At 44.7% G+C, this 22076-nt stretch overlaps 1 protein-coding gene across 1 annotated transcript in view; it reads left to right on the top strand.

The window, feature by feature from the left end:
- The window catches only part of LOC109930944 (ras-like protein family member 10B), a 167204-nt gene that overhangs the window by 68589 nt on the left and 76539 nt on the right, over positions 1-22076 (top strand). The window contains exon 2 of the mRNA XM_048612764.1: positions 5234-5358. Coding sequence (XP_048468721.1) covers positions 5234-5358 — 125 coding nt within the window. The remainder of the gene's footprint in view (positions 1-5233; positions 5359-22076) is intronic.

Genomic DNA, 22076 nt, shown 5'->3' with positions numbered 1-22076 from the left:
TGAGGGAAATGAGCCAAATGCTGGCAAATGGAAATAGATTAATTCAGGATATCTGGTCGGCATGGACGAGTTGGACCAAAGGGTCTGTTTCCGTGCTGTACATCTCTATGCTATGGTGACTGTTCACCAGTGGAATCTACTGCAAATTTCAGCCATGGTCCTGTCAGAAAGGCCTTTTCTTCTGCCCTCATACTAACTCCTCATACCCAGTGTAAAGCACCCCCTAACCTATTCCCATCCAACGCCCAAAGATTGGAGGGACCAACAACAGATTTGCTCACAATCATGTCTTCAACAATCTTACGAGTGAGTTGATTGGTTATTTCGAAATGACGGGTGAGTTTCTCACTTCCATGCCTGCTTGCCATCCATAATATCGGAGACTGGTGTGATGATGTCAGATTGCCAACCCAACATTATCACTAACCTGTATTTTATGAATGAGTGATGGGTGGGAGGGGGGAGGGATGGCAGCTAAATTTGCAACTGTCAACTCCAGTGCAATGATTCCACTGCCTACTCCACACTGGAGGACCGGTGTGTTGTATAAGGATATGCTGAGGAGTACATGAAGATTCACCAAACCATGATATCACATGGACTTGGTTGGGAGGATATAGATTTGGATCTCACAGGAATAAGACCTAACTTTGTGGTCTCCTCTTGGTTTCAGTAATACATCTACGTCTATCGCAATCACTATCATGCAACAGACAACGTCTTGCTTAAGATAAGAACCTTTTCTCGTTAGATAACCCAGTTGTTCGCTTCTGCCACACTCCATTAAGCAGGTGCTGTGGATTGTTACCAGGAAAGAGGGCAGTGGCAGCAAATCTGCCAGATGGAGCTCTCCCCCATGCAGAGCTGTGTTGAGGAACCATCTCACACCCTATTGCAGTGTCTGTCCATTCTCAGCTGAGATCTGTGCAGTGGAACCGAGAGTGAGCTTACTTCCAGGAGAGCTGGTTCTTGTGTTATCACTGGCCATTCGATTGTTTGAACAGAGTTGTAAATATAGTGTACCATTCCCTATGTGTTGCTTCTGTCCTCTCATTCTTTCCTGCTTCTCATGTGATTCTAAATGAAAAATGTAGCATCGGCAGTGGGGAAACATGGGCGATTCTGTGAAGGGGATGGCTTTCCAGAGGTGAAATCCGTCATCAGCTGGCAATGTTGCAGTTCCTGAAGGCCTGTAAAGAACCTCCTGGCCAAAAGGAACACCGTACATCGGGCCCATGACATTGTTGCCGAAGATCAGTGCCCATCCTCTACCATGCCTTCCCTGAGTGCCAGCTTACCCACACTGCTGCTGCCTGGTTCTGGGTTTACCACCACAGTTGTGGATCAGCCAGAGACTTTGTTGCATCATCTCCTTCTTTTCCTGAGATTGCAGGAGGATTGGATAATAACCATGGATACTCCAGCCACTGAACTGTGGAAAGAAGGTGGACAGTCTACTGAGCTGCACCAAGGAGTTCATTCACAGAACTGATGAGCAGTGAGAACCTCAACGCCATCTTATTGCCTGCGACCAAAACTTCCCCGACTGCATTCAGGTCACTAGACCATTCCCTCCTGAGCCTCCACCTGAGCTGCCCTTGTACTGATCCCCTACCTAACACTGCAGACTTCAGCATAGCAACACGACAAAGCCTACAGATGCACCCCTCTCTCCCACAACCATGAACTGATGCTGCAGAATTGTTGAGCGTTGCTGAATTTATCTTGAAGATAGGTGTAAAAGGCATCCTGCCAAGGGCGATCGTGACATGCAGGCATATTACAGATACAAACCACCACAGGCTGGCGTGAGTCTTGATGTGGCTCAAACAAGAGCAGGTCAGAGGTTAGAATTACTCCTGACTCCCCAAAGCCTGTCTAACATCCCCAAGGCACAAGTCAGGAGTCTAATCGAATACTCCCCACTTGCCTGGATGTGTGCAGCTCCAACAACACTCAAGAAGCTCGACACCATCCAGGATAAAGCACAGGATGTGATTGACACCACATCCACAAACACCCACTCCCTCCACCACCGACGCTCAGTAGCAGCAGTGTGTACTATCTACAAGATGTGCTGCAGAAATTCACCAAAGATCCATAGACAGCACCTTCCAAACACACAACCACTTCCATCTCAAAGGTCATGGGCAGCAGATACATGGGAACAGCACCACCTGCAAGCTCCCCTCCAAGCCACTCACCATCCTGACTTGGAAATATATTGGAAATAATTCCTTCACCGTCACTGGGTAAAAATCCTGGAACTCCCTCCCTCATGGCATTGTTGATCTACTTACAGCACATGGACTGCAGCGGTTCAAGAAGGTAGCTCATCACCATTGCAACTAAGGACAGGCAATAAATGTTGGCCAAGCTAGTAACACCCATATCCCACGAGAGAGTTAAAAAGAAGAAGACACATCATTAACACTATCTTGTAACGCAATCCCCCCGTGCCCGCAATGGGAAATCAAAATTTCACATTCCACCTCAACCAGTCACCTCAGTTCACGCTCTCATGGGCTCTATAAACCCCTTTCCCCAACAACACGCGCTGATCCCACTTCTGATCTAATCCTGGTTACTGCAGATGTGAAATCAAGTGCAAAGCTCTGTCTTCATCACTTGTGTCTCGCCGTTCCCTGATCGGTTTGACCTGTTGGGTACCTGAAAGGAAGACAGACCCTGGTGGTAGTGTTCTTGTGAGGCAGGGAGTAGACAGGATGGGAGAACAGGATGGTTGCAAAGGAAGAGGTGCATACTTGCACCATCCACAGCTTGCAAATCAGAAGAGCGGGGTGGATGAGGGCAGGTGTAATGTCAAGTATGAAGGTATGGACATAGAAGCATAAAGTCACAGAGTCATACAGCATGAAAACAGACCCCTTAGAGCAACCCATCCATGCCGACCAGGTTTCCCAAACTGAGCTAGTCCCATTTGCCTGTGTTTGGCCCACATCACTTTAAACCTTTCCTATCCAAAAGTCTTTTAAATGTTGTAATTGTACCTGCATCTACCACTGCTTCTGTGTGAAAAAGTTGCTTCTCATGTCCCTTTTAAATCTTTTTCCTCTCACTTTAAACCTATGCCCTCTAGTTTTGGACTCCCCAACTCTGGGGAAAAAAAAAACTTTTGCTCTTTACCCTATCAATGCCCCTCATGATTTTATAAACATCTATAAGATCACCCCTCGGTCTCCGATGCTCCAGGGAGAATAGCCCCAGCCTATTCAGCCTCTCCCTATAGCTCAAACCCTCCCATCTTGGTAACATCCTTCCTATAGCAGGGCAACAATAACTGTATGCAGGACTCCAAATGTGGCCTTACCAATGTCTTGTACAGCCATAACATGACATCCCAACTCCTTTAGTTAATACTCTGACCAATGAAGGAAAATGTTCCAAACATTTCCTTCACCATCCTGTCTACCTCTGACGCCGCTTTCAAGGAACTATGTATCTGCACACCTGGATTGCTTCAGGCCCTCCTCTGGCCAACAACTTCCAATAACTGTGCTCTTTGTGGGGGTTTAGGAAATGTTGATGTATGTGTGCTTGACTTTCCCCTATGGTCAGCTCTTGCTGTCTTCTGTTGTGTGCAACTACAGGGAGAGCACAAGAACATAGAGTTGAGGGAGATGATCAACCATGATCCAGAATGGAGCGCAAGCTCAAGGGGCTCAATGTGACCTGCAAGAGAATGATATGTGAGTTCAGGAAGTGCTGTTCTACCTGTTTGTGTAGTGTGACTGTCCTGGTTTCATTGCGGATGAGTGGTGGGTGACAGTGCAGAATGGGTGAGGTTGAAGTGAATGTTAAATTTGAGGCCAGGCTGAAAAAGAAATTGAAATTCAATCTATACATTCTGGAATTGAAAACAAGTCGCAGACGACAGGTATCATCGATTGTTGTAAAGATCCATCTGGCCTCCCAGTGCCTTTTCAGGCAGAAAATCTGCCATTCATGCTTGGCATGTGACTCCAAGCCCAGAGCCAAGTGGTTGGCCCTGAAATAGCCCCGGCAACCACTCCATTCAGGAGCAATTAGGGATCGGCAACAAATGCCCACATCCTAATATGGCAGTGAATAAGGAAGAAGAATAAATGAGAAAAAAGATTAGTAAAATGAACAGACACCATAAAGTTGGCATGGCCATGGTTATTTGCACATTGAATGGCAATACAGTTCAGCCCAGGTTGCACATTATTGTACACTGTTTTTGCATTGTTTGTGTGTACTGTACAGGCTTAATGTATTGTCTTGTTATACACAAACTAAAAGAAATATGAAAAACATACAATTTCCATAAAGACGGGCTTTGTTCTTTTTGTACCACTCTGTGAGTGGATTATCTAAAGTTAGGTTTTCTAAATTTGAAATGCTTTACATCAACCAAGCAAAAACAAAAGGCAGGGGACTCCAAGCAGAAATTGTCAGTCTTCCTGCAATATTTAATGCCCCATCCCCATCAGAATCTTACGATTCCATACTTACAGCCATGGCGGGAGAATATAAGAACATAAGAAATAGGAGCAGGAGTAGGCCATCTGGCCCATCAAACTTGTTCCGCCATTTAAAAAGATCGTGGTTGATCTTTTCATGGACTCAGCTCCACTTACCTGCCCGCTCATCATAACCCTTAATTCTTTTACTGTTTAAAAATTAATCTTTGCCTTAAAAACATTGAACAAGATGACCTCAAGTGCTTCACTGGGCAAGGAATTCCACAGATTCACAACTCTTTGGATGAAGAAGATCCTCCTCAGTCCTAAATCTGCTCCCCTTTAATTTGATGCTATGGCCCCTAGTTTCACCCGCCAGTGGAAACAAGCTCCCTGCTTCTATCTTATTTATTCCCTTCATAATTTTATACGTTTCTATAAGACCCCTCCCCCACCCCCACCAATTCTTCTAAATTTCAGTGAGTGTAGTCCCAGTCAACTTAGCCTCTCCTTGTAAGCCAAGCCTCTCAACTCCCAAATTAACCTAGTGAACATCCTCTGCACCCCTTTCAGTGCCAGTACATCCTTTCTCAAGGGGAAATCAAACTCAACAGATCCCTTTTGGAGTGTTCTGCAGGTAGTAATCACTTTTTACTTGACCTATAATTTCTTCAATGCAAGTCATTCTATTTGGCGCTATCCTTAGAAATGTTTCATTTTTAAGGCTTCGAACTGGAGGGCTAATTGAGAACATAATGGATTAATCCCGATTTACATATCATTTCCAGGAATGGGCGGACACTTGTTGCCGGGGATTACGGAGTGCTCATGCCTACGTACTGGTTTACGACATCTGCTGCTTTGACAGCTTCGAATACATCAAAACAATCCGGCAACAAATATTAGACACAAGGTAAGAGGAGTTTAACATGGATCGGGTATGAATTGGAACTCTAACCCACTGCACGCTTGTCCCTGTAACACGTGTGTATATCTCTGACACTGGCTGAGAACACTTTCATCTGCAGCTTTGTGAGTTTGAGTGGCACTTCAAAAACCCAGTCAGCAAATTCAGGCTGATTCTCCATGTGGCACCATGGGGATGCTGTTCTGGTGACGGTGCTGGCTTTTCAGTGAGACATTCACCCTAATGAGGTGGGTGCAAGCAGTTGAATGCATTATTTCAAAGAGCAGGGGAGTCTTGCTGGTCATTATTCATATCTCAGCCAATATCCCCCAAACCGATTATTGCCTTCCTTCTGTTTGGGAGAGCTTGCTGTGCACTGATTGGCAACTGTGTTTCCATCAAAACCTCACTCCCAAAGTGCTTTATTGGTGGGAAAGGCTTTGGGGGGCACCTGCTCATAGAATTCCTACAGTGTGGAAGCAGGCCATTTGGCCCATCAAGTTCACACTAACGTTCCAAAGAGCATCCCACCCAGATCCTCCTGCTACCCTATCCCTGCATTTCCTATGGCTAACTCGAACCAAACCTACACATCCCTGGACACTACAGGGTAATTTAGCATGACCAATCCACCCTAACCTGCACATCTTTGGACTGTGGGACGAAACCGGAGCAAACCCACACAAACGCAGGGAGAATGTGCAAACTCCACACAGACAGTCACCCGAGGCTGGAATCGAACCCGGCTCCCTGGCACTGTGAGGCAGCAGTGCTAACCACTGAGCCACCGTGTCACTCCTGATGTTGTGTTATGCCTCTATTTTGTAATTTCCTATATAACACATTGTCCCTGTAAAACTGGAAGGAGCAGGGTGTGCTCAGATAAAGTATTTGTCGAATCTATTCCTTGAAGCCTTCCCCATCATGTGTATCCTAGCTCTGATGACTGACTCACAGGCAGGCAAGCAGAATCAATCTGATCCTGCAAGACTAAACTTGATTCTGCCTTGTTTGGAGTGCGGCAAATTCCGACCTTCATTTCAGAACCTTCAATACTGTCAACGTTCAGCTCTAAGATATAATGACAGGGACTGGGTAAATCTGATTTTAGTGAAGGCTAACATCAAATTATAGCTTTCAGCAACAGTTTTAAAGAGGCAACAGTCATCCAGCTTCTCACTCCAAGAGTTCGCTTATAACAGAATATTAAGAGAAGCTGGTAAAGAGGAGGAGATGGCCTCTGATTATTGTGATTCAATTAAAACAGAACCTTCACTGGAGCTATACTTGTGCTTCTCTGCAACTGATGGAGGAGCCCAAAGGTTATACTCATTGTTCATGTGATGGAAGTGGCAATCAGTGAGAACAGAGACAATCTACAACACATTGATCACAGGAATACAATCTAATAAATTGCGTGTCAGTTGCAACTCGTTTTGATGATGCGATTTTCTTTTGGGATTAATTGATTTGATTCTATCTTTTATAGAGAAGCAAAATTGCTTGGCTTTGCCAACAATTGGAACGGCAAGATATATAGCATTTTTCGCAATCACAGAGCACCCTGAATGTTTTACGCCAGTCGGGTATTTTTGGACTGCAATCACATTGTAACGTGCACTATGTGCGCTGTAAGTTTTCACAACAACAACGTTACAGAAAGCCATCTGTTTTAGTGATGAAGTGGAGGTGCCGGTGTTGGACTGGGGTGGAAAAGGTCAGAAGTCACATGACACCAGGTTACAGTCCAACAGGTTTATTTGAAATCACAAGCTTTTGGAGCGCTGCTCCTTCATCAGGTGATGTCACTTCACCTGATGAAGGGTCAGCGCTCTAAAAGCTTGTGATTTGAAATAAACCTGTAGGACTATAACCTGGTGTCGTGCGACTTCTGATTCTGTTTTAGTTGTCAGTTCAGATATGCACATTGACCAGGTCACTCAGAGAATTATCCAGCACTTCTTTGAATATTGCCATGGGATCTTTGATGTCCATAGAGGGCAGTTAGTTTTGTTGCAATACTATAGATTCCTCCTCAGAAATCTGAAAGCCCCGTTTATTTTGCGTGTTATCTCTGGGCAGTTAGGGATGGACAATAAATGCTGGCCTAGCCAGCGATGCCCTCATCCCTTGAATGATTAAAACAATTCTGCTAAAAGTGGATTCCCAATTAAAGAGTGTTTTTAAGATGAACTTCCAGGTATAGAAGTTATCTGGTACTGGATTCTTTCTCTTGGTAATATGCGCAACATAGGAATTTTTGGCATTGAAAGCCAATATGCATTGTTCCTGCCAATTTTCTAATTATAGAAAATCATCTTGCAGTGAACTGATATCATCTTGAGGTTTCCCTGATGGATAAGATTATGAGGAATTTCTTTACTCAGAAGGTGGTGAATCTTGGGAATTCTCTGATCCAGAGAGCTGCAGAAGCTCAGTTATTGAGTTCTTTTAAGACAGAGGTCAACAGACTGCTACATATTCGAAACATCAAGGGATATGGGGTAATGTGGGCAAATTGTGTTGAAGTGGGAAAAGCAGCCATGATCTCATTGAATAGCAAAGTGGAATTTGAAGGGCTGAATGGTCTACTCCTTATGTTCTCTGGGGTGGCACAGTGCCTCAGTGGTAAACACTGCTGCTTCACAGTGCCAGGGACCTGGGTTTGATTCCACCCTCAGCAGCTGTCTGTGTAGAGTTTGCACGTTCACCCTGTGTCTGCGTGGGTTTCCTCCCACAGTCTAAAGATATGCAGGTTAGAGGGATTGGCCATGCTAAACTGCTCATCATGTCCAGGGAAGTGCAAACTAGGTGGGATAGCCATAGGCTATGGGGATAGGGTAGGGAGGTGGGTCTGGGTGGGACACTGTTTGTAGTATTGGTGTGGACTCGATGGGCCGAATGACCTGTTTCCACACTGTAGAGACTCCATGATTCTCGCCGCAACAATTGCTATACCTGTTCCACTATTTGACTTTTTCATCATATTTTGTCCAACCTTCATCACTTTCAACTTTCTTACATTAATTCTCATTCCATAAGCTTTTACCACTTCACTCGCCTTGTTTGTTAGTATTTGTAGATCTTCTGCTGAGCTAGCCCTTCTGATCCAGTCCGCTATAAATTGCACTACCTGCACCAATTGATCTCCTACTTTTACACTTTACCATGCTTCAATTGGTGCTTCTTTTACCATGAATAAAAAGTGATGGTGATGGTGGATAACCTTATCATACCATGTACCCAAATGCTCCAGGCTCAGCTTCACCAAACGCTGTCCTGACCATAGCAGCCTGTCCCATGTCCAGACCGCAGTCATCCTCTTAACTTTCCAATCAACTCTGAACACTTCCAGCACTTTCAAAATCTTTGGCAGATTACCGGGTCAGAAGCTTTTTGCAACCCATGAAGTAGGTGTACAGTTTGCTCAGCCCAAATTAGGGCAAAGTTGATTAGCCCAAAGTTGATGGATATTTCACTATTTGTTTCAAATATATGGGAGCCTTTAGAGTGTGTGATCTTCCATGGAATGGGGAGGAGTGGAGGCCGTGGCACATTGTATTATTTCCCAGGAGCAATACACTGAGATATCAGATACCTATCATTTTGAGCTACTATCTTTCAGGAAAAAGAAAAAAGTCTATTCGGTCACCTCTCATATTTCTTCATACTAGAGATGAAACCCTATAGTCCACGATATACCTAGATACAACATTGATTTTCTTCAGGCAGATTCTGGTCATTTGGAAACAACAGAGGATTCTCTCAGTGGTTCTCTAGGCTTGTTTGACATCAGTCTTGGCTCTATTGGAAGGTTGGGACTTCAAGTCCACCTCAAAGTCTTCAGCTCAAATTTCAGTGCAAGGCTGAAGAATTATCGATCATTGGAGGTTGCTGTCTCGTGGTAAGATGTTTAACCAAGGCCCCTATCTGACACCTCTTCCATCTTTGAGCTAGGTATCAGATTCCATGGCACAATGGAGCAAGGGAGCTCTTGCAGCATCTTGACTCATAACATCCAAAACAGATTATTCAGTCATTTCTGAGGAAGGGTTATGACCCGAAGCGTCAGCTTTCCTGCTCCTCTGATGCTGCCTGACTTGCTGTGTTCCTCCAGCTCCACACTGTGTTATATTTTATTTGGTCATTTGTCTCATTCTTACATTTGAGACCTTGTTGTGTGCAAACTGAATAGCATAGAACAGTATCAGTAGTGCTGTGAAGCACTTTAAGATGCCTAGAGATAGTGAAAGGCACTATAAATGCAAGTCTTCCTTCTAAAAACTCAGTGGTGATACTGCTTAAAGACTGCAGTGATTATGTTCAGGGACAGCAGAAGAAAGAATGGGCAAGAACATTCCCATGAAAGGATCAAACAAGAACTTACTTAGCATCCCACCTAAGAAGACTTGATGTTACTAAGGGAGGCCGTAACATCACACAACAATTGAGGAATGGGAAGCAATTGATGCTGATAGTACATCAGGAAAGAAAACAACAATCAGATGGGGACACATAAGGTAATGTTAGAGTGTGAGAAATCCTCCTGTGAATGAAAACAAAAAGCAATTGGGCAAAGACACAGAACTAATTGTGACAAATGTGTTTCAATTAGCGGCCCTAGGAAGTGTTCAACTCTATGCCTTGCAACAGGATTGAGCTGAAGTTTAGTCTAAAAAATAACACAGATTTTGCCCCTTGGAGTCATGCTGTAAATGGTGCAAATGTCATATCTGAAAAGACTAATGTGGTCTGCTCAAATCATGGGGTAGTGTGATTACATTATTCTGTTTGTGAATGGCAATGTTGCAGATTAATATTGAAGAACGTATGCAAGACTGTGTGCTTTGCAATCTGCTTCAATTAAACCACAAAGTCAAAGAAACAGTAAAACAAGGGCAAATGAGAAAGTGGTTCTAAAAATAAAACAGATCTACATTAAAAATCACATAATTGGTAAAACAATTGTTCACCACCAAACTGTCTCCACCAAAAGATGGGAGCCCGAATTCGATCATTTTCTTAGGTGGCGTAGATACCAGACTAGGCCAGACTTTCTGAAGGCTTTCCAACCTGGTTTGTTATTTGAAAAATGCTTGACACAAGGTCATAACGTGAGGACCACAGAACAGACCTGGGTTACCAAGAGTGAAATTTGTTTGCTGCTTTGGAAACCCTATTTCCGATCTCCCTCTTCTTCATTTTGGGTTCGCTTTGCAATCACCATTTTCCTGATACTGCCCATCAGTTTCAGATGAAGGTGACACTGTTGAGAGAATTCTTCCATTCCATTCAGGGCTGTCACAATGTATTTTCTGACAACCAATTGCTGACTGTCTGTGTCCTCAACATCTTTCAACTGATTAGCTACATCCAGCAAAGAGACTTTCTTCACGGTCTGTATTGCAGGCAGCTCAGCTTCACTGTCCTTCTCTCGAAGGATCTTCTCTTTAACTGGGAATAATGCTGCTTCATAAGGTAGATGATTCTGGAGTGTAATAGCTGAATCAGACAGTTGGTGATTCAGGGTGAAATCCAAGTTCAGAATTCCCCAGGCCATGCAGTGAATTTATTTAGAGTCTAGACAACTCTGTATCTGTTTGATCCACAATTCCACATATGCAACTGTTCAAAAAATAAATGCCAGAAGTCATGTAAGTTGTTTTAATTGCATTATAAACGTCGAGCAGCTGGTGAGCTCCACTTAAATGGCTAAGATTCTGCAACTTTCCAAGCGCTAATCCATTTCTTGCAGCAATTCATATTACATAAAACCATAGAAATGATAATATTTATAGGAACATCAGAAATAGGGAACACTGGTAGATTTACAGGAGATGTTGGTGTAATGGTAATGTCAAAATCGAGAAGCCCAGGTCAATGCTTTGAGGTTATGGGTTTGAATCTCATCACATTGTGAAATTAGAATTAAATATTTTAAAAAATCAAATTATAACCATTGTTGTAAAGTCCCATTTGGTTCACCAATGTTGTTTAGGGAAGGAAACCTGCCATCATTTCCTGGTCTGGCTCCTAGCACTGTTGTCAACTCTTAACCGTCCCTCTGATATTGGCCCAGCAATCCACCCAGTTCAAGTGGCAATTAGAAGTGGGCAATAATTGCTGGTTCAACCAATGATGCTCACATCCATGAACCACTTTAAGCAACAAATTGATCCCTCAAGCATGCTCCACCATTCAATTATATCATGACAACATAAACAGGACAATATGTTATAACAATGTTGCAGATGGATATAGATAAGTTGAGTGAGGATGTAAAACTCTGGCAGATGAAGTATAATGTAGGCAAATGCGTAATGGTAATAGCAGAGAATTATTTAAATGGAGAATGACTGCAGAATTCCCAGGTGCAGAGGGAACTAGATGTTCTAGTTCATGAACCACAAAAAGTTATGTAGATACAGCAAGAGGGCTAATGACATACTATCCTTTATTACAAAGGGAATTAGAATCATCAAATCCCTATAGTGTGGAAACAGGCCCTTCAGCCCAACAAGTCCACACCGAACCTCAGTGCATCCCACCCAGACCCATCCCCCTATAACTCTCCCAATCTACACCTCCCTGAACACTACAGGCAATTTAGCACGGCCAATCCACCTAACCTGCACATCTTTGGACTGTGGGAGGAAACTGGAGCACCCAGAGGAAACCCATGCAGACATGGGGAGAACATGCAAACTCCACACAGACAGTCGCCTGAGGCAGGAGTTGAACCCGGGTCCCTGGCGCTGTGAGGCAGCAGTGCTAACCACTGAGCCATACTGCCACCCCATTGTAAATAAATTGTAAATAAATTGTAAATAAAAATACAGTTGTCGTGCCTCAGTTATGCAGAGCACTGTGAGACCTGGTTTGGAAAATCTCAGTTAGGGGGAGAGAATGGAGAGACTTGGTTTGTTTTCCTTGGAATAGAGGAAGCTGGGGGGAAGGGGGGTAGGGGATGGGGTCTGATTGAGGTATACAAAATTATGAGAGTGATATGCAGGATAGATTGTGAGAAACTGTTCCCCATGGCAGATGTGACTAAGACCAGACGGAATAAGTTTAAGGTGAGGATTAAGTGGTTTTGGGGAGATCTGAAGAACATATTTTTCAGTCAGAGTGTGGTTTAAATATGGAATGTGCTGCCTGAGAGGGAGTGGAGGCACATACCCTTGCAAAGTTTAGGAATTATCTGGATGAATAAAATACCAGGCTATAGTAGTCTACGGACCGAGTGCAGGTAAAAGAGATTAGTGTAGTTTGGTATTTATTTGTCGGTATAGACATGGTGGGCCAAAGGGCCTGTTTCTATGCCGTGTGAGTCTATAACAACATCTTGAACAATGTGTTCTCCCTCAAGGGGAGATGTAAGTGTTGTGGAGGTGGTTTACTAGATTGAGAAGTAGGCCAGGCTTTTGTGGAGAAAAGAATCCCTGTAGAATGCTGTCAGGGAAGGGTCAGGAAGATGCGTTTGTGGGCGGTATATTGCTGCAGGGGGTGAAAAGAATAGGAAAAGACCATTTGAATGTGCAGACTGCTGGGGTGCAGAGTGAGGACAGGGTGTACCCCATTACAAAACTGATAGAGTCCCCCTGGGTAGGGGTTAGGTAGAGTTCTCCAAAACATCTCTCAGTCACCTCCGCTGTCAGCATCCACAGGACCCATTCCCTCCACGACACCTTGGCCCACTCCTCTAACACTCCTACATTCCCCCATTCCCTGAAGGAACCTTCCCATGCATTCACAGGAGTGACACTGTTACCTCCTTCCTCACTAAGGCCCCAAACACACATTCCAAATGAAGCAACATTTTACTTATATTTCTTTTAGTCGAATCTACTGTATTCTCTGCTCACAATGTGTTTTCCTTTACAGTGGTGAGGCCAAAAGTAGACAGGTGAGCACTTTGAGGAACACCTCCACTCTTGTTCCAGTTGCTTGCCATTTTCTTACTCTCATGCAAACGTTCCTGTCCTCAGCCTGCTGCAGTTTTCCAGCAAAGTTCAGTGCCAGCTGGAAGAGCATCACCTCATTTTCTAACTACACAGCTTCACAGGACATAACACTGAGCTCAGCAACCTCACAGCATCAACACTGCCCTCCATTTTGATTAAACACCCTCCACCCAAAGCCTGTCCACCATCTACAAGGCACAAATCAGGAGTGTGATGGAATACTCCCCAGTTGCCTGGATGGGTGCAGCCCCAATAACACTCAAGAAGCTTGACACCATCCAGGACAAAGCAGCCCGCTTGATTGGCACCACATCCACAAGCATCCACTCCCTCCACAACCAACGCTCAGTAGCAGCAGTGTGTACTGTCAACAGGATGCACTGCAGAAATTCACCAAATATCCTCAGACAGCACCTTCCAAACCCACAATCGATCCCATTTAGAAGGACAAGGGCAGCAGACACAGGGGAACACCACCCCCTTCAGGTTCCCCTCCAAGCCACACACCATCCTCACTTGGAAATATATTGCCGTTCCTTCACTGTCGCTGGGTCAAAATCCTGGATCTCTCTCCCAAATGGCATTGTGTGTCAACCCACAGCAGGTGAACTGCAGCGGTTCAAGAAGGCAGCTCACCATCACCTTCTCAAAGGGCAACTAGGGACAGGCAATAAACGCTGGGCCCAGCCAGTGACGCCCACATCCCACAAATGAATGGAAGAAAGAACCCGCCCTTCCCCCTATATCTTGCTTGTATGGGTTTGCTCTCAGCAGAGCTGACCCATTTTCTACTATATGCACCTATGATTAACACCAATTTCGTATCTGAATATCTCCTTTACTGCTCCCTTTGTCTTTTGCTCTGGGCACCTACTTCATCTGCTCTGCATGCTTCTCCTCCCACTGCATCAACAGCATAACATCTATCATTGTCCAGCCCATCTTCAGTCCCAAAGAAGGGCTTGAAACATTAACTCAATTTCACAATTAACTGATTTCTGCAGCATTTTCTGTTTTTATCTCAGATCTCCCGCATCAGCAGTATTTTGCTTTTATTTGAGTAGATAGGTTCTTGTTTGGTAAGGGTATCAAGGATCATCAGTGGTTAATGAGAATATGGAGTTTGAAACACTAACAGATCGCCCATGATTTTATTACATGGTGGAACAGGCTCAGTGGGCCGACTGACCTATTCTTACTCCTAATTCACACATTTGCAAATTCACATGACTCATCTTCAATCTGAGGTATGCCTTCCCACACAATCCTACATTATCAAATACTTTTGGAAAATCTAAATACACTACATCGGCTAGATCACCCCTTATCCTCAAAAGATTCTAACAGATTGCTCAAACACACCTTCCCATTCGTGAAACCTTGTTCATGCCACACAATATATCAGGATTTTCTAAGTTAACATATTCCGAAAGAGAAACCTAATATTTTCCTGAAGACGATATCTGGCTACCAGGCCTACAATTCACTGTTTGCTTTCTCCTACCTTCCATGAGCATGGGGATAATACTTGCTGTAGTCCAAATCACATGGATTGTTCTAGAATCTAGGAAATGATGAAATATCAAAGCCATTGCATCCATGATTTATCAAGCTACCATTTTTAAAATCTTAAGATGTTGACTGAAAGTACAAGGGGTTTTGTATTATAATCCCATTAAATTCTACATTTTCATTTTATGCAATAATATTAATTTTAACTTCCTAATCTTCCCAAATCTCTGATCGCCAAATAAATCCAGAACTTGTTTTGTGTCTTCTACCATGAAAACATGTAACATTTGTTTAACATCTCGACCACATCATTATTTCTCCTGTCTCTGTCTCCTAATATCCCAGATTTACTCTTGCTAATCTTTTCCTTGTTATAGATCTAAAATCCTTACTTTGTGGAAGTAGGCCATTTAGCCCACTGAGTTCACACCAACCCTCTGCACTGCATCCTACCCAGACCCATCCCCCTTCCCTAAAATCCCTGCATTTCCCATGACTAACCCACCTAGCCTGCGCATCCCTGGGCACTATGGGGCAATTTAACAAGGCCAATCCACCTAACCTGCACATCTTTGGCCCATGGGGGAAACCAGAGCACCCGGAGGACACCCACACAGCCACAGAGAGAGAATGTGCAAACCCTACACAGGCAGTTGCCCGAGGGTGGAATCAAACTCAGGCCCCTGGTGCTGTGAGGCCGCAATGCTAACCATTGAGCCACCGTGCTGTCCACACACACACACACACACATGATCTCCACCACCCCCTCCCACACACACACACACACATGCATGCACGCACGCACACACACACATACACACACACAGACAAACACACACACGCGCGCATGCACGCACGCACACACACACATACACACACACACACGCGCACGCACACACACGCACACGCGCGCACACAGACACACACATACACACGATCTCCACCACCCCCTCCCACACACACACACACACACACACACACACACACACACGCACGCATGCACGCACACACACACATACACACACACACATGCACGCATGCACGCGCGCACACACACACACACACACACAATCTCCACTACCCCCTCCCACGCACACACACGCACGCACACACACACGCACACACACCCACACGATCTCCACCACCCCCTCCCACACACGCCCACTCACACCCACCCACACACACACACACACACCCACACACACACACACACACACACCCACACACACACACAAGCATACACACCTATGGAGTGAATTTGTATTTGCAACAAAGCACACAATTTGTAGACAGTCAGTCAATGTGGCATTTTATAAATTCCTACTTTAGAAATAAAACCAGTCTGACTCCAAACTAAAACATAAACAGATTCTAACCAAGGCCTCATACCTAACATGCATTGTCTGACCTAAAATGTCCTCTCAGGGCAATGACTTGAAAGAAATTCGGGGATTTAGACATACATATTAATCAATTCAAACCTTCTAACCGATTAAAGATTTAACAGCTTCTTAGGTTTGTTTAATACATCCTCATCAGTGGTGTGACCTTTTGATCTTTTACTTATAAATTCTGTGTTCTGTGTGCTTCTTTCTCACTTCACTTGATGAAGGAGCAGTGCTTTGAAAGCTTGTGTTTTCAAGTAAACCTGTTGGACCATAACCTGGTGTCATGTGATTTCTGACCTTGTCATGTAAGAGGTATGATTTATGTATAAACTAATATAATTGCTTTAGCGTTTGGATTTTTAACCGGTGAAACGTGTGCTTTGATCTGTGTGTATGAGGGGCTAATTGATTAACTTGGCCGTATTTCTGGAGCTATGTATTGTGTGAGAGTTTTATGAGTGGAAGAGTAAGCATTGAAGAACATTAGCCTGCTTTCAGTTAGAAGGGTCAGGAATTGATTTGTTTTTGCTGAGGAGAACTCCATAACTTCATGCCCCAATGGGAGGGCAGTATCTCCATGTAAAGTGGGGAATGGCACTCCACTTCTTTCACCCCAGCCATGTCAGCATCTAATGGGGTAATTGAGACTGGAACAGTGAGAGTAATGATATACCTACATAACTGAAGACTGTGTTTATTGATTCAATGCCCATGCCACCCAAGAGGCCTTTTCTTCCTTTGCCTTCTGCTACACCAATGTGCCACCCTAACATCCGCTGCTATGGTAGAGGCAACCTACTGGCTGCTACACCCGTTGGCATCCTCTGTGGGCTTGGGGCTTAGAGGGCCCCATCCTGAAGACAGGGTCCTGCAGCAGTGTACCCTCCTTGGCCTGAGCTTCTGCAGGAGATGGGGTCATTGGCAGAAGGGTTTGAGTTTGAGTTTGATTTATTGTCGTCACATATACTGCGTTACAGTGAAAAGTGTTGCTTTGCTTGGTCTACAGGCAGGTAGTGCCATACTAGGTGCATCAGGGTAGCAGAACAGACTGCAGAAGCCGTAGAGAGGGTGCAAAGAGAGATCAGAATTAACATTTGAGAGGTCCGTTCAAAAGTCTGATAACAGAGGGGAAGAAGCTGTTCTTGAATCTGTTGGTTCGTGATTTCCAACTTTTATATCTTCTTCCCGATGGGAGAGGATAGAAGAGAGTATAACCGAGGCAGCAGGAAGTGTAGATGGAATCAATGAATGGAAGGCTGGTTTGTGTGATGAACTGGGCTCTGTTCATGACTCTCTGTAATTTCTTGCGGTCTTGGGAAGAACAGTTGCCATGGCAAGCTGTGATGAATCCTGATAGGATACTTTCCATGGTGCGTCTACAAAAATTGCTAAGGGTCTTTGTGGACATGCTGAATTTCCTCAACTTCCTGAGGAAGTAGAGACGTTGTTGGTGCTTTCTTGGCCATTGCATCGATGTGGATGGACCAGGACAGATTGTCAGTGACCATTACTCCCAGGAACTCGACACTCTCAAATCACCTCTACCTCAGCATCATTGATACAGACAGGGGCGTGCCCTCCCATTTCTGAACTCAATGAGCAGCTCCTTTGTTTTGCTAACATTGATGGAGAGGTTGTTGTCTTTACACCACACCATTAAGCACCCAATCTTTTTCCTGCATTCTGTTTCGTCATTGCTTGAGCTCTGACCTACAATGGTGGTGTCATCAACAAACTTGTAAATGGAGTTGAGGCAGAATTTGGCAACACGGTCATGAGTGAACGAGAAGGGGGCTGAGTACACAGCCTTGCAGGGCACCAGCGTTGAGGATTATGGCGGAGGAGCTAATGTTGCCTATTCTTACTGATTGCATTCTGCAGGTCAGGGAGTCAAGGATCCAGTTGCAGAGATGGAAGCTGAGACCTAGGTCTCGGACTTTAGAGATGAGTTTACCCGTGATTCTGTTCAATTTCACTTTGTAGCCTGGTATTCCATGTAAGCCTTACCACAACTGATGTGTCTCTGTTTGGTTAGGTGGAGCTAGATTCACAGAGTCATTCAACATGGAAACAAACCCTTCGGTCCAATCAGCTCAAGCTAACCATGTTCCCGACCTAAACTAGTCCCACCTGCCTGTGTTGGCCTCTATCCCTCCAAACCTTTCCTATTCATGAACTTATCAAAATGTCTTTTAAATGTTGTAATTGTACCTGCATCCACTATTTCATTCCACACATGAACCATGCACTAAAGTGTGTGAACCCTGTGCTGGTGCCTCCTCTGAGGTGTCAGAGATAAAACCCTCGAAGGTGGTGGTGCATGGGGCTCTGTGACCTTTTATGCTTCCCCTTCATCTGGCAGCCCCTGGTCACTGCAGTCGAGGAGAATGAATGAGCTGCTGGTTACTCGGTGGAAGATGGCAGAAGACAACCCCTGACGTAGAACAATGTGGAACTGAGCACAACTCTGACCTTCTTGGGTCATGCCCGTCTCCCCATTGGCACAAGAATGGCCAAGGCCCTCCCCTTGCAGCTTCACTGCCAGTCTGTCAGAAGGGGTGAGGATGAGAATATCAGGCAGATTAGGACCTTCTCCCTGCTCTTGCGAGCCATCTTACCCTGCTGAGATAGAAAGGGAAAGATTGAGTATGATGGCAATGTGTGCATATTCCTTTCCAGTCACGTTTTCTGGTTTGCGATTGGTAATTTGCTGATTTTTAAGTGGTTAAAATCAACACCAGATCCCTGGTTCTGACGCTGCACTTATTTAGGAATGTGAAATGAAGACTGCAGTAGACAGCTGTTTCAGGGCAAAAGAATCTCAGTGTTTATTAAATACAAAAGGTAAGTATGATACAAGAAATAAAGGCAAATGTAATTAACAGTGAAATTCAACTATACGGAGGACAATAATTAAATACACTGTTAAATTGGACACCAGTTGAACACTATTAGAAGCTAAACAGCAGTTTTAATCACAAACATAAATCAGGCTTCTTACCCTTGGAGTTCCCTGCACTGTGACCACCTACCTTCCCCTCCCTGCTAGCTAGGTTGGAAACTTTGGTGTCTCGGGAGTTTAAGCTCACCACTGGAGTAAAAAAACGCAATTTTGAAGCACAGCTGGCTGTTCCCACTTGCCATACCCAGTACTTCAATGAAGACTTTGGACTGTATAGGCCTTCAGTCGGGGTTGAGTCCGCGTATGCAGTGGGATGAGTATTGGATTTTCACCTCGTGTTGTGTCTGAGGCCTTGTGGTGTTGGTCAGGTTGGTAGTTTTTGGAGGTTGTCGGTCCTTGGGTCTGCTGGTCATTGTTGGTTGCTGTTGGTTCCCCTGGTACAGAACAGGCCTGTGTCAGTAGTTTTCGGAATTGTTGCCGGGACGCACCCACTTCCAGAAATAGCTCTTGGAAGTAGCCACTGGAATTAGTTGCTGGAATTCTTCTTCTGGGAATCGCTATTTGGAATGCCTCCTGAGGGAATAGCTGCCAGGGGAATAGCTCTCAGGGAGGTAGCTGTGGGGATACCTCCTTCAGGTGAGATTGGAGCCTGCAATTATACTAATTGTGGGCCTCTTAACTTTGTGCCAAATCTGCGCTTGCCATTGAGTTGCTGGTGCTCTATTTGAAGTCCGTTAAGAGTATGCGTAAATAGTTTTCAATTGAAGTTGGATGTCTGATATCTCTGTAAATGATTATTTATTGAAGTTGAATCTCTGCCACCTGTATAGGGTCCATACTGTCTGTGTTTGGGTAGCTCAAGGTGTAAAAGTTAGTTTCAATCTAGAATGTTTGATGTGGTTGATTGTACTCATGGAGGGGAGGTGTAAATTGGAATTCCAGGCTGAACCGTAGTTCCAAACAGCCATCGCTTGTGTCTGTGTATTTTTCCCAGAGCTCAGCCCAGCTGCCCCTTTACTTTGAAAAGTTTTTGAAAAGTGCAGGGTTTAGGTCCAGTATTTTAGAGTTTTGATTAATCCTACACAAAGTGCCAGGAAGTGAAGATGGGGTGCTGCCATTGGGAATTATTGGAAGATTGGCAGCACAAGGGGGCTGTACGTCATGTATGTGAGGCTGAGTCTGGCACACCGTGTCTTGATGTGCCGTGCCTCTGAGTGAGTCTGCAGTGAGAAGTCTGTGCAATTTACCCTGTTGGAATGCAGCAAATTGTTCACCCTCTTCCTAAGTGGCATCCAGCTTCTGTTATACGCACCACGGACACTGACCTGCAATGCAGCCTCACTCCAAGCCTCATTGGGACCAATGGGTAGGCTTCCTGCTGCCATTCCTGAGGAAGAGGGCCTCCTTTCTTCCCAGGACAGCTTGGAGCAGATCCTGTAGTTAGTGAGGCATCACTGAAACATGGGCCCAAGCTTTCGTCCACTCTGCAGCATCTCCGGGGGAAGGGGTGACCTGAATGATGTGCTTGGTTCATGATGAGTGAATGGGTGGGTGAGTGGCCTCTCTAAATGCAAGAAACAAAATTAACTGTAAAGCGATCGATTGTGTGAGAATTCCTGATCCCAGTCCCAATGGGAGTGAGGACCTCTCGCATACCGATGGTGTATTTTAACGCCAGTGGGCCCAGAGCAAAGAGAGCCACTGGTAGGGAACCAATGGAGCCCAGTCAGACCATGTGGAAGCCCTAAAGAAAGACTGTAATGTCTATCTTCTTAGCTTTATTTCTTATTTTCCTAATTTATCCTATGTATATCTGTAATGTAGTGTTGCCTTTTTTCGGTATTTTCCTTATTTTTGTACCTAGGATTTGTATCTAAGTACTTTGTACCTAAGATGGTGCCATGTGTTTTGGCGACATTGTACACTTTTATAACTTGAGTACACGTGACAATAAACCTAATTCTAATTCGAGTTCTAAAAATGGTAGATCCCAGTCACAGAGATAGCATTGGGTGGATCCTATTTTTTAGGTAATATGGTATTTTCAGGGAGTTTCAAGGTCGGTCTGTGTTTATGGTTTACAGTGATTCTTCTTTGGCTATTTCCTGTTCCTCACCCCAAGAATTATGCATCTGACCTCTTTAACATCCCTTGTGCAATCATGCAGTACGGGAGGTGAAATTCCCTCTGTCACTGGGACCCTCCAGAATACAAACTGCATTTAAAGCCTAGCTGCAGTTTAGATGCTTCAAGCCAGGAACAACCTTGTACTTTACCCTCTTTGGAAACGGAAATGTCCCGGAATGGGAAGGTGGCACCTCATTTTCAGATTGGGACTTGGAAATCCAGGTGGATGGAATGGTGGAGAGGAGAGCCAACATTTACCCAATGGATCGCCAAATACAGCCTAGGTAATACACACACTTGGTCTGGACACAGCTCATCCCAGCTGAGACAAAATGCATAGAAGGGCAGGAACGGTTCAGTGATATTCTGTGCTCCACAAAGGTAAGCGTCACCATCTTCTCCCTGTTACTGCAGACTCCCTCTAACTCTGCAACTGCGAGCAAACCTCACGAATGCGAATGAATGACCAACATCACTGTTGCATGCTGCACCTCCACTGAATGGGCTCTTATCCACCTCATCTTTCACAGCTACCAACTCTGCTATCTGCTAACCAGTAGCCCTTTGGCTAAGCTATACAATCCACAGAGGTTAGCACCCCTCCAGTAAGTGCGGAAGGAGTGAGTGTTCACAAGTGAAGTTAGGAGCCATGTGTAGATGGATGAGACGTCTGTGTATGCACAACTTGACAGGATAAAGGCATCCCTGAACTCCAGAGTGAAGTGCTGAAGGGCTGAAGTTGATTCTGAAATGCCCTGAGACCAACCCATGATAATGTGGTGAGGTTTACGGTTTGCTGATGCTGAATTGTGTTGATAAAATGTGGATGAT

The sequence above is a fragment of the Rhincodon typus genome, chromosome 26 (genome assembly GCF_021869965.1).
Source record: "Rhincodon typus isolate 14 chromosome 26, sRhiTyp1.1, whole genome shotgun sequence".
Taxonomy (NCBI): Eukaryota; Metazoa; Chordata; class Chondrichthyes; order Orectolobiformes; family Rhincodontidae; genus Rhincodon; species Rhincodon typus.
The sequence above is the reverse complement of the archived record's forward strand: the minus strand, read 5'-3'. Positions and strand labels throughout refer to the sequence as shown.